The sequence below is a fragment of the Tympanuchus pallidicinctus genome, unplaced genomic scaffold (genome assembly GCF_026119805.1).
Source record: "Tympanuchus pallidicinctus isolate F22 unplaced genomic scaffold, pur_lepc_1.0 scaffold27, whole genome shotgun sequence".
Classification (NCBI taxonomy): domain Eukaryota; kingdom Metazoa; phylum Chordata; class Aves; order Galliformes; family Phasianidae; genus Tympanuchus; species Tympanuchus pallidicinctus.
In genome coordinates, this window is record NW_026294744.1 from 6,965,451 (window position 1) to 6,977,576 (window position 12,126).

Sequence of the window (12,126 nt, forward strand, 5' to 3'; positions counted from 1 at the left end):
CATCACAAGAGTGGGATTCATTGCCATAGGAGATTGCTGAAATGCTCAGGAGATCTGAAACAATGCATAGGTATTTATATAGGCTGTGAGGACGGCTTAGCTCACTTGAGATAATAATGCAGCAGGGATGGGACATACACCAGAGTTCTTCAGGTGACATTCCAAGCGAGAAATGCCTAGGGTTAGGATTTATTTTTTTTTCCAAGTTACAATTTCCAGTCGGCCATTGTGTGTCCCCTGCTCTGGTTCTGGGGCACTCAGCAGTTGGGTACCTTCAGAGACAAGGAAGCAAAAGAACTGTGAGCCTGGATCCAAGGCAGAAATCCCTGCACTCCTGTGTCCTGCTGTGTGAGAAAGCATGTGAGGAATGATAATTCCCTTTGGAAGTGTGACCCAAATTGCATCAGGCATTTGCTTTCCTGATTCCTGCTTCCACTTCACTTCTGCTCATATATAGAAACACCTGCAAGCAGGTTTATCATCCTTGCTGAGAGCTTGAGCTCTACGATATTTTCAGAAGAATTAGGAAAAGTATCCACAAAGGAAACCAAAAAGTAAAAAGGTGTCAAAAACACGTCAATGTAATATGTCAGTTTATCCATACCAAACAAACTTGCTGAAAGAAAAATCAACTGTCACTATAAAATCTGAGATTAAGTTTCTCAAATCAGAGCCTTTAATCAGGAGCAATACTTGAAGAGGAACAAAGAGAATCTATGATGAAAAATCAGGACAGTTGAGCACTAGGCTCAGCGGGACTAACTGCATGACAATATGGATAAGAATGATAATTGCATTAGCTTAGCCTGAAATGGCTGGCCAGAGCTTGGTTTTTTTGGTCAGCTGGATTTTTGTAATGTCTTCGTTTGCTTTCTAAGCAAACTTGGAAAAAGAATTACAACTATATTAGGGCACATCCATACTCTTAAGGGGACAGGACACTGAAGAAGTTCATCCTAAAACTGGCTTAAAGGTTTTGAAGTGCATGGACTCAGGTTGGTAAAACCAAGGGTCCCTTTCTGGTCCTGTCAAGGTAAAATAAACAAGAGGAGGTGTTGGAAACTCAAGGATGTAGGATGACCCCACTCCAGCATCCCACTGCCAGTCCCACACAGCCAGGATCTCCCATGGCACCTGGTGGGAATGGATAGGGGCTGTGGGGCACTATGGGTCTGCAGATGGGGGAAGCAGCACCTGTTCTTACCCAGTTTCACTTGGGACATGCATCTCACCAGTGAGCCCTGCTTCGTTGGAGCAGAAATATGGCCTCAGCTGAAGCCCAGAGCAGGGAGCACCAGTGATGCAGGAGAAATGTGAACACCTGGTGCTGCTCTACATGCAGAATCAACTACACGTGGACAGCATTACATGCCTTGGTGGGACCAGAAAGTCTGCAAGACAGTGCCTCTCAGGGCAGGAGCAGTGAGCCCCATAGCATGGGCAGCATCTAGCAGCCGACAGCAGAAGCAAGGGCTTCCTCATCCCCAAGTGCAAACCTGGTGTCTCTGTGCAAAGGGGAACAAGTTGCTTTTACCTATCCTACCCAAAATAAGCAGGACAAAAATCCCTACAGCAGTGGACCAGGCAGCTCCACTGCCCTCCTCCAGCCTTCAAAGCAGTGCCATTGAGCCCCTGCTGCTAGCTTAATGTGAGGCTCAGGATACCAGTTTTTAACACCTTGGCTCTGGTGAAAAACATTGGAAAGGCATTTTCTGCCTCCGACCGCTTGCGACACCACCATCCCCTTTCAGTGGCTGCTTTTATTCGCCTTCCTCCCAGCTTAAATAAACAAGAAGCAGGTTAAAAACAAACTCCTGGCCCTGTCCCCTTCCTGAGCTGGCTGTTCCATCGCTGCTTCCTGCCCTGCGTGCGAGCTTCCTCCTCCTGAGGAAAGAGGCACTGGCCAGAGCTGTCTGCGGTGGGGCGATGCAACCTACCTGACTCTGACACCCATACCCAGCCCACCCCCCTGCCCTGCTGGGAGCTCACAGGTATGGCCACCCCAGCTGTCCCAGGGCACGGGGACACCTGTGACACCAGCTGCATGTGCTGGGGCTTCTCCATCTCCAGTATGCTAGGCAAAAGTGTTGCTTGCTCCTTCCTCACCTTCTCCAAGGGGGGATTTTTTTCCACATGTAACACATCATGACCACAGAAACACTGTGCGATGGGCTGCTGGCTTGAGCGATTTTGCTTTTGGGAGCTGCCATGTGTCCCTTGCTCCAGCCGAGCTCCTCAATCCCCGTAATGAGGGACACCAGGAGCTCACCCTGGCCTGAGGTTACCCTGTAGCAGCAGGCTCGTGGGGATGTCGAAATGTTTCACATGCACAACTTTGCCTCATAGCACCCCTTGTGATGGGTGTTTTCTACTCCTGCCATTTGAAATGCTCAGAAACAGATAAAAAGGAGCCAAGCCACACAGTGAGAGGTTGCACTAGGCAGCTCCTCTTGCCCCTGGCTCCACGCTTTTTTGGCTAGGCCCAGCTGTTTTTCTCAGCAGAGCGTCTGATATTTGGTTTTCTGTGCATACTAAAGAGCTTTATGTCCATCATAGTGCTGCTAAAACTTGTCACTGTCTGGTGTTGGCAACAGCATTCTGACTGGGGCTTTAAACCATTGTAGATAAGTTATGTGTCATTTTCCATTTAAATTAAAATGGATCACGCAGAACTCAAGTGAAACTGATAGCTGCGCTTTCATTTTATTTCACTCTATTTCCCCTTTATGACCAATTTTACCCTAATAATCAAAGCACTGATTGCAGATCCCTAGGGCACCATGTGGCACAAAGGACCAGGCTGGAAAGGGCCACTATCTTCCGCATTGCCACAGACAGAGGCACAAGTTGGGTAATTAATGGTAACACATAATCTAGGCTAGTATTCCCTCTCTCTGCTGGGAAAGCCTCCACTTCTCAGTTTGCCTGAACTCTACAGGCATGGAGATGTGAAACATGATGTGTTCTGGCACCTACTGATGATGCCAGTGTTACAGGGTGGTCAAAACCCAGAGGTTCTCTGGCATAGAAATGCATCGGTTTGGGCTATACTGAACAAAGATGCTTAAAACAAAACAACAACAAACATGAAATATCATATTAATCCACATAAAAGGGCAAGTAGTAAAAATGCAAGCTCATTTTGTAGGATGGGCAGCAAGAGACAACTTACATGGGGCTGGCTGGTAAAGCCCGGGTGAAAATCCTCATCTTAAAAGACAGGCACGGTAAATACTCTGGTTTTCACCAAAATATGATAATGGGCTTTGCTGCTCCCAAGGATTTTGAAAGGACTGGGATACGCTGGGTCTTACCACTTGATGCACTTCAGTGGAGAAGCCCTATTGACTAAGTCTGCAAAAAAACATCCCACCAACCCCAACCCTTCAGGCTGCAGTCACATGGAGACGTTTCAGGGATCTCAGCCGCCTCACAGATCTGCTGCATTGTTCTGGATTCAGTGTTTCTCCCTTGAGCCTTGTGCAATCCTCCCATACCTCCTAGGACTTGGAGGGAGAAGATGTCTTTCACTTGGACATCTGGCACTGGTGCCCTAGTAGATGAGCTTTGGGGCATTTTGTGAAATAGTCTGCAGCTTCCAGAAGCTGCTTCATCAGAAACACAAAAACATCAGGCAATGCAGACCATTAATGAAATGACTGTCAGACAATTATTTCATGGTGTCTCTCCGTGTTTCTGTGGGACCGTTATTTGCAATTGGGCACTAATCTCCTGCATGTATTTTCTAAAGCCTTCCTCGATCTTATCGATAGGATCTTTTCCTTAGCTTAGCTAAGGTGTTTTGTTTTTTTTTTTTTAAATGTATGGACTCCCAGTACAGTCCAGAATGTCAGTCAATTTTGAAATAATAAAAAATATTATTTTCCCACTCCGGGCATCACTTAACAAGGTTCTCCACAGGTTGTTTGCATGCGCTGCCATTTCTAGGCAGCAACTGATCTTCAGCTCCAAACTGACTCACCAGGATCAGAGTGCATTTCCCTTGGCGCTTGAAAGATACACGTTGTTGTATTCCAGAGGTGTATCTTGTTTGAGGGCAACTGGGTTTCCCAGCTGACTTTCCAGCTACTGAGATGCTTTCTGGGAAGCATCTTCCAGCACTGTCTGGCTGTAAGAGAAGAAACAAGCATCTCCTACTCTGCATCCTTCCTCTTGAAGAATCACCTCTTTCATTTCCCACCCATGACATGGCTTGCGTTTAGCCCCAGAGCTCCTGTCCGTAAGCATCACCACTAGATGTCTGGACGTGTCCAGTGTGTGGCTGCAAAGCTGCCATTTTTCTTAATGCTTGAACAAGTTGTACCTGGGATGCATAGTCTGCCCTCACTATAATGTTCCTCCAGTGCAACCACTAATACACGCAAACTGAACCAAGAAGCGCACCGGTTGAAACAGCTACAACTCATTGTGCTGGCCACTGAAATGCTCTCCCTCTGTCACCTTACCTGTGCAAGCATTTTGCAATGCTAACAAATCTACAAACAAACCTTCCATAACGTGAGCAGAGTCCTACCAACCCGCACCTCTGTGAGTGGCAGGGGAGTGGGCCAGCTCCACAAAGTCTCAGGGCTTTTTTTTTGTTTCAGTGGAAATTCCCCATCACCAGCTGTGTAACAGAGGTAACTGGCGGTCTTTTGGAACAGCTCCCTTTCCTTTGGGACCAGCTACAGGCTGCCAGCCTTGAGCTTATCTCCAGCCATGTGTAACTGCACTTACCACTTCTCGTTCAAAGGTCTCAGTGTGCACCCATAATTAGCCCAAGCGCAGCAGGCCTCCCGAAAGTCTGAGGCCACTCAAGGCCTCCTGATGGCATGCTGTGCCATCCCTTCATCAGAGCAGCCAAGCTGGCGCTTTATGTAAGCCCCCAACATCACTGAATCACCAGCTGATCAGGCTGTGCTGAGGAAGCAATTTTCCCTGACCTCCAGCTCTGCTTCTGCCTGCCAATACACAGCTTTCTGCTGCTTTGGGAATGCCCCAACTGAACCCAGCAGCAGCATCCAAGAGCTCATCATTCACAGACAGCTTCTCCGCAGTGAATTCAGGGGTGGCTGTTTCACTTGTTCCTTGTTGCTGCTCCTGCAAAGCACCCAGCAGGCAGATGGGATCATTTATATTTCACATGCACAGGATCTGACCCACGGGGGTCTCATGGCTTCAGATCTCTCACAGCCGGGCTAGAAGCAGCCCTGGGCTGTGACCACCTTTAATTGTACTGTTCCAGGAAGCGGGACAGCTTTTCACAGACCAGCTACCTGCCCAGTCAAGGCACAACTCTAAGGAGAATTTCCAAATTGATGGTGCAAGGCCCAGTTCCTGGTGCTTACGGCGCAGTGGGGCACCCCCCCACCACACATTATGATGTATCCCTGAAGTGGGTAGGCAGCAGCAGACCGCCCACCCTCACGCCTGACTTTTTGCTCCAGTGCCTGTTTACCAAATTGACTTCCCCAGGTCTGGATATGCCCATGCTCTCCTGTCACCACCACCAACCTCGGGCTACCCGGCTCAACCATCGTCTGCCCAATTGCCACTCTACTCTGCCTAGTTTGGTGGGGCTTGGGACATTTCTGCTAATGTCATCCTTTCCACGTGGCCTTGGAGTGCCTCTGTGATCAGCTTCTCCCTTTTTTTTTAAGTTTCATCCAATAATGGATCCAGATTTCCGCTCTCCTAGGCTGGACTCAGCACCATTTCTGCAGCCGGTCGGAGGCCTTCATCCACTGCTGCACATCGTGCCTTCACTCTCTGCCACTTTCCCACATCAGGTTTATGTCTGCCTCAGAATTCAGCTGTGTGTTTGCATGGCCGCTCTCTCCCTTATTTTACAAACGTCAGGTATGTGTGCGGCACTGAATTGATTGTGCGAGCCACAGGGCTGAGCTGGCAGGACTGACCATCTCACTGGCCCCATGCTCTGCTGCAACCAGAATAAGCACCTTGTCAAGTGCCGCTGCCTCTCACAGAGTCTTTGGCTTCCCGTTATACACAGATTTCACTTCCGGCTCAGGAAGCTTCTGCACCACAAGCCGCTGAGCTGGAGAGCTTTCATTACATGCATGCCCTGCTCCCCAGGCTTCTCCTACCAGGCTTCAGGGCAGCCAGACCTTCCAACTCACCTCAGGTTTTATATGTTCTCATGTCATTTTTTTACCTTGTGGTCTCAGTCTGCTTATCCCGTAATAGAAAATCTATGAGTAAGTCGACATCCAACGTACAGTGGCAGTCTTCATTACTACCTTGTTATGCAAGCAAAGTGATGCAGATCCTCTCCTGGTTCAGCTAGAACCTCTTTTCTCCCCATTTTGTAGCACTTGGTTGACTAGCTCTCTAATTTCACGTCTGATTCCATGTCACACACCCAGTCTAGACAATTCAATCTCTTTCTTCTTTTTCTTCCCTGAAGGCGAGCATGCAATTCCATAAGAGCTGGAGCAATCAAGCTGGCCCCTAGGCACCGCACCTCAGAGGCCTTCCCTCACGCTGTGGTTATGGACTGCACTGAACAAACCCCCCAAATTATTCTCCAAAAGATGGCATTCACACAGACCCAGCAGGGACAGGCAGACTGATTCCTTCTTCGCAAACTGCAAATGGTGGTGAACGCTCGGTGTTAGGTGGTGTTCTGGCCAACCCTTGTTTCCAGCAGGAGGCTGTTTTTTCCTGTGGTGACCAACAAGCCTTTGATTTCCTTTTCTGAGTGATTTTTCAGTGTCTTAACTCTTTGCTGTGGTTTGACCTGGCTCAGAAGTTGGCCAAAGCTTTTCTTGTGCTTCTTATTTTCTGAAAAGCATTTTTGTCCGCAATGGTCATGCTACTGATCACCTCTTTGATCCGTCTTGCCATTTTAAAATGGGAGCCTTCCAGGAGGATTCCACACTCCCTGGACACTGAAGCCTTTTATCCTTGCCTGCAGGTGACCTCTTATAAACCTCTCTTATAAGTTTCCAGATGTTGCTCGAACTCCTTGTGCAAATCCTCCAGCTGTCTCAGATCATGTTTTGCATCTTTTGATCATTTTCGATTTCCGTTCCTGCCGGGTTTCAGAGAAATCCCACACGTAGGATTTGTCCTCTTGGAAGCAACGTCTCGCTCTGAACATTGTTTCTGCAATTTGAAGATTTGCAGGTTGTCCCAGAGGTGATGAAGCTGGCGAAGATGCTCCAGAGATGCTCCAGGTGCTGTACCAGAGGAGGTGCTCCAGAATCGTCCTCCTCCTTCCCACTCCCACATGTGAGTTGCAGAGAGCATGCAGAGCCATTCCTTTGCCCACGGGAGGGCTCAGCTGGAGGCAGCTATCTTTTCTTTCAGAGTTCCAGCTCCCCTTGAGTCAGCGCTCCCCAAAAGTTTTCCACGGACTTTCACTCGGGGCTGAGCTCCATCTTGAGCTCACCTGAGGTTTTCTTGATGCTTTCCAGACAGGAGAAGAAGACTTTCTCCTGCAGCTCCACCTCGAGTGCCCAAACGGGTGCTTGCCTCGGGGCAAGCGATCCCACACGGCACGGCTGAACGCTGCCTGCGATGCCCGGGCGCCGCCAGTCCCCTCCGTTCCCTTCCAAGGAAGCAGCCCTGCAGCCCGCGCATCCGCTGCCGTTCCTCGCTGGCACTGCTTTTCCAAGCAGCCCAGCGGGAGCTCGCGAACCTCTCCCTCGGGCATTCCCAAATATAACCTATGGGAACACGGCGCACGCAGCCCCAGTTTATTTTTAGCCACCCCCCGTTTCGTCGCGCTGACAGTGTGAAAATGTCACCGGGTTAACGGGGCTGAAGGTGCCCGCAGTGCCATCCGCACCCTGCCCGGCAGCGGGAAGCTCTCAAACCTCCCCGGCCGCTCACACCCCGCGCACGGCAGCGCCGTCTCCTGCAGTCAGCCGCTGCCCGCCCAGCTCCCCTCGGAGCGGGTCCCGTCTCCCGTCTCCCTGGGGGCTGCTGCGGGGCAGAGCCCAGGCCGGCCAGAGAGGTGCACGTTGCCGGCCCTGTGCCGCTCCGAGCGGGGAGGGGAAGAGAGCTGCGGTGCAGCCGCGGGGGGCGGACGCCCGGAGCCGGCGCTGCGTGCACGTGCGGAGCTGCGTGCGGGGCGCAACCACACGCGGCGGCACCTGCGGCGGCTGTGAGAGGGAGGGTAGAGAGGGAGGGGGGGCCGTGCGGGGACGTGCAGCGTCCGGCAGGGGGAGGCGGAGGTTTCCTCCCTACCCACCTCTCCAGAGAGGAGCAGCTGTGCCTTACGGGGACGGGGGTCGGCCCTATAGAGTGGAAATAAGAGTGGAGATTAAAGGACGCAGAGATCGAAGTCAATTTAAAAATAAAAATAAAGAAAAATTTAAAAAGACAGAAATAGGGAAGAAGAAAAAAAAAAAAAAAAGGAAAACATTAAGCGAATAAAAGCGAATAAAAGCGAAAAAAAACCCCACACTGCTAAAATCCAACAGCGGCGGCAACGCCGGCAGCCGCACGGGAACGCCGCTCTGTGGCAGGGCTGCCCGGGGACCCCCCCGCCCCGCCGCCCGCCGAGGGCTCCCCGCAGGCCCCGCCCCCCTCCCCGCCCCCTCCCTCCCGGCGCGCGCCGCACGTGAGCCGGGTGCGGGGCGGGCCGGCGGCGCGCGTGCCCCGCGGGCAGCTCTGCGCGGCGCGGCGGGTGCAAGGCGCGGCGGTGCTGCGGGCGGGTGCGCGGGAGCGAGGCGGGCAGGGGGAGCGACGGGGGCGGGGGGGCCGAGCAGCCGCACGCTTTCGCCACTGCACGGGAAAGGGGGCCGGAGGCTGCATGTGCGCAGCTCCGCCCGCGGATCCCCGAAGCCCGCTCGCAGCATCCCGCGGATCCCGGCCAGCGCAGCGAGGGAACGCCGCCCGCCGCCTGCCATGGACGAGGGCATCTCCCGCCTGCCCGAGCGGCAGCTGCTGGAGCACCGCGATTTCATAGGGTAAGCGTCCCCGCCGCGCCCCGCGCCGCTCTCCCGAGCGGAGCGCTGCAGAGCGCTGCGGGAGGCGGCTCCGCCGCTCCGCTGCCCGTTCTGGGGGCGCCGGGCCGCGCTCCGGGCCGGGCTGCAGCTCCGCTTCTCCGCAGGCTGGAGTACCCGGCGCTCTACATGTGCAAGCCCAAGCGCGGCGTGAAGCGGGACGAGAGCAAGGTAAGGGCGGGCTGCGGCGCTCCGGCACCGCGCTCCGAACTTCCCCGGCGCGGCGCGGCGCGCTGCGGTGCGGGGTGTGCGGGGCCCGGGGCTGTGCGTGACGCCGGGCGCCTCCGTGCCAGGAGACGTACAAACTGCCGCACCGGCTGATCGAGAAGAAGCGGCGGGACAGGATCAACGAGTGCATCGCGCAGCTGAAGGACCTGCTGCCCGAGCACCTCAAGCTCACGGTAAGCCCGGGGGGGCCTCGGCTCCCGGTGGTGCAGCCGGGAGGAGGCCGAGCGCCCGCCGCCTGCCTTGCAGACGCTGGGGCACCTGGAGAAGGCGGTGGTGCTGGAGCTGACGCTGAAGCACCTGAAGGCGCTGACGGCACTGACGGAGCAGCAGCACCAGAAGATCGTCGCGCTGCAGAGCGGTACGCGGGCCCGGGGGCGGGCGCGGGCAGAGCGGGGCAGCGCGCGGCGGCGGCGGGCGAACGCTGTCCCCCCCCGGGGGGCTTTCCCGCAGGGGAGCGCTCCGTCAAGTCTCCGGTGCAGGCCGACCTGGACGCTTTCCACTCGGGCTTTCAGACGTGCGCTAAGGAGGTGCTGCAGTTCCTGTCCCGCTCCGAGAGCTGGACCCCCCGCGAGCAGCGCTGCGCCCAGCTCCTCGGCCACCTGCACGCCGTCTCCTCGCAGTTCCTGCCCGGCCCGCGGCTCCTCTCGCCGCCGCCGGGCCCGCTCGCCAAGGGACCCTCCTCCTCTTCCTCCCCGCCCGCCCCCCTCCGCGCGCCGGCCCGCAAGCCGGAGGGCCAGGCGCACTGCGTGCCCGTCATCCAGCGGACTCACGCCGCCGAGCCGGGCGCCGAGACCGACACGGACACGGACAGCGGCTACGGCGGAGAGGCCGAGGCGCGGCCGGAGCGCGGCGCAGGGCCGGTCGGGCCGCTCCCCGCGCTGCCCGTCAAGCAGGAGCCGGCAGGGGACGAGGCGCCGCCCGCGCCCAAGCGGCCGAGGCTGGAGCGGGGCGGCAGCCCCCCGCCCGGCGCCGCCCTGCCCGGCGCTGCCCGCGGCGCCGACGCCGCGCTGCTGAGCTCGCTGATGGCGCTGGGCGCGGGCGGCGGCGCGGCGCCCTTCGGACAGCCGGCGGCCCCCTTTTGCCTGCCCTTCTACTTCATCTCCCCCTCGGCCGCCGCCGCCTACGTGCAGCCCTTCCTGGATAAGGGCGGCCTGGAGAAGTACCTCTATCCCGCCGCCCCCATCCCGCTGCTCTACCCCGGCATCCCGGCGCAGGCGGCCGCCGCCGCCGCCGCGGCCGCCGCGGCCGCCGCCTCCTTCCCCTGCCTGTCGTCCGTGCTCGGCCCCGCCGAAAAGGCGGCCGGGCTGTCCCCGGCGCCCCACCTGCCGCCCCCCTTCGCCGCCGCCGCCGCCGCCGCGGTGCCCGCCGCCGAGCCCGGCGAGGAAGCGGAGCCCGCGACCGCCGAAGAGCCCGGCACCGAAGGGCAGTGAGCGCGGAGGGCGGGCGGGAGGAGGTGCCGAAGGGGTCCGCGGAGCCCCCCGCGCCGCTGCCCCACAGAGGACCGTCCCGGACGAAATTTGCTACTCAGTATTTTTTTAATGTTTGGCTTTATAAGTGCATACATATGTTAAGGAAAAAAAAAAAGAAAAAGAAGAAGAAAAGGAAGAGAAATAGTAAGGATACTTTTTTTTTTTTCTCTCTCTCTCTCTAAGGTAACTTAAATGTCGCACCTTATTGTGATGGGTTTGTAGTGTCCCTGGGTCCCGCCGAGATGCTCGCACCGCGCCGCGCGGGCTCAGGTTGGGGCGGAGGGGCGGCGGAGCCCCGCACCTGTGCCAGCACTTTATGGGCGGCCGCAGTGCCTTGGGCACCCCGGGGCGCCGCCGGCTTCGGGAGTGCGGGGAAGGAGGGCAGTGCCGTTATGTAACCCCGCGTTCGGCTGTTCTGTTTTCGGCTGAGGTATACAGCTGCGGCGGGTGCGTCTGTGCTCACCCGTCTTTATTTAATTCAGTATGTTCCCCAGAGATTTCCCCCCGAACCGTGCTGTATAAGATGAATGTTTCTGCACTGAACTACGGAAAGAAAACCCCTCTCTCTCTCTCCCTCCCTTCCCTAAGAAAGCGGAGAGCGGCTCGTCAGCCCGAGCTCGTTTGAGCATAAATTCTGACTGACACAAACCGGAGGAAATCCCCCCCCTCCCGCTTTGCAATCGGACGCCGAGACCTTTGGGGCAACTTTCCCGGCCGGGCTCTCCCCTCATCCCACTCCCGAGCACCGCGATTTCCCTTTCTGGAGCCAAACCAGACGCCAGATAATCACACAGATAAAGCTTTTATAATAAGGCTTAAACCGAGACCTTGCCTGGATATTTTTAGTTTGTTGCCAAGGTAGCACTGTGAGAAATCTCACTTGAATGTTATGTAAGAGGTGAGACACAACAGTCTGACTCGGCGCGAGCGCGTACCCGGCTCGGCCCGGCGCTTCGGTGCATTGCTGCTGCTGTTGCTGCTGTTCGCCTCAAACGCTGTGTTTAAACAACGTTCCAGACCTTAGCGGCCTACCGAGTGGCTGTATGTACATAGTTGTTAATACATCCAATTAATGATGTCTGACATGCTATTTTTGTAGGGAGAAAATACGTGTTAATGATATTTTGAGTTAAATATCTTTTGGGAGGATTTGCTGAAAAAGTTGCACTTTTGTTACGATGCTTACGCTTGATACAAGCTTACGCTGTCTTAAATTATTAAAAGAAAATAAATCCTGTCTGCAAGAAACCAGCTGGTTTAGAACAGATTAGTATGTGATATATTAGAGACCGATCTTTATATTCCGTATTTTCCAGCACTCCGTGAATTCTATTATCTAAATATTTCCACACTATTTTGTGATTAAAAAAAAAATTCTTACTAAGGAATAAAAACTTTAATACGCAAAATGGGGTTGTCTACTAATTAAGAACCTGAGGATAATAGGTAATAAC

At 54.9% G+C, this 12,126-nt stretch overlaps 1 protein-coding gene and 1 long non-coding RNA gene across 3 annotated transcripts; one reads left to right on the plus strand and one right to left on the minus strand.

Moving 5' to 3' along the window:
• Positions 1-270: 270 nt before the first annotated feature.
• LOC128084500 (uncharacterized) lies at positions 271-8,496 on the minus strand. The gene is made up of 3 exons (XR_008208569.1): positions 8,433-8,496; positions 8,219-8,264; positions 271-4,129 (listed from the first exon to the last, which is right to left on the minus strand). It is a non-coding gene; the product is annotated as an uncharacterized LOC128084500 (long non-coding RNA).
• A 212-nt stretch (positions 8,497-8,708) lies between these two features.
• On the plus strand, positions 8,709-11,920 carry BHLHE41 (basic helix-loop-helix family member e41). 2 transcript variants are annotated; one of them, XR_008208564.1, is made up of 6 exons: positions 8,709-8,939; positions 9,083-9,146; positions 9,269-9,376; positions 9,450-9,561; positions 9,654-10,816; positions 11,261-11,920. XR_008208564.1 is itself a non-coding variant. In XM_052690595.1 (5 exons), exons 1-5 carry the CDS (start codon positions 8,878-8,880, stop codon positions 10,631-10,633), a joined length of 1,326 nt encoding a protein of 441 aa, XP_052546555.1. In that variant the 5' UTR covers positions 8,709-8,877; the 3' UTR covers positions 10,634-11,920. The 2 variants fall into 2 exon arrangements, 1 of the variants encoding a protein (XP_052546555.1); XM_052690595.1 differs by having other exon boundaries at positions 9,654-11,920.
• Positions 11,921-12,126: the final 206 nt, after the last annotated feature.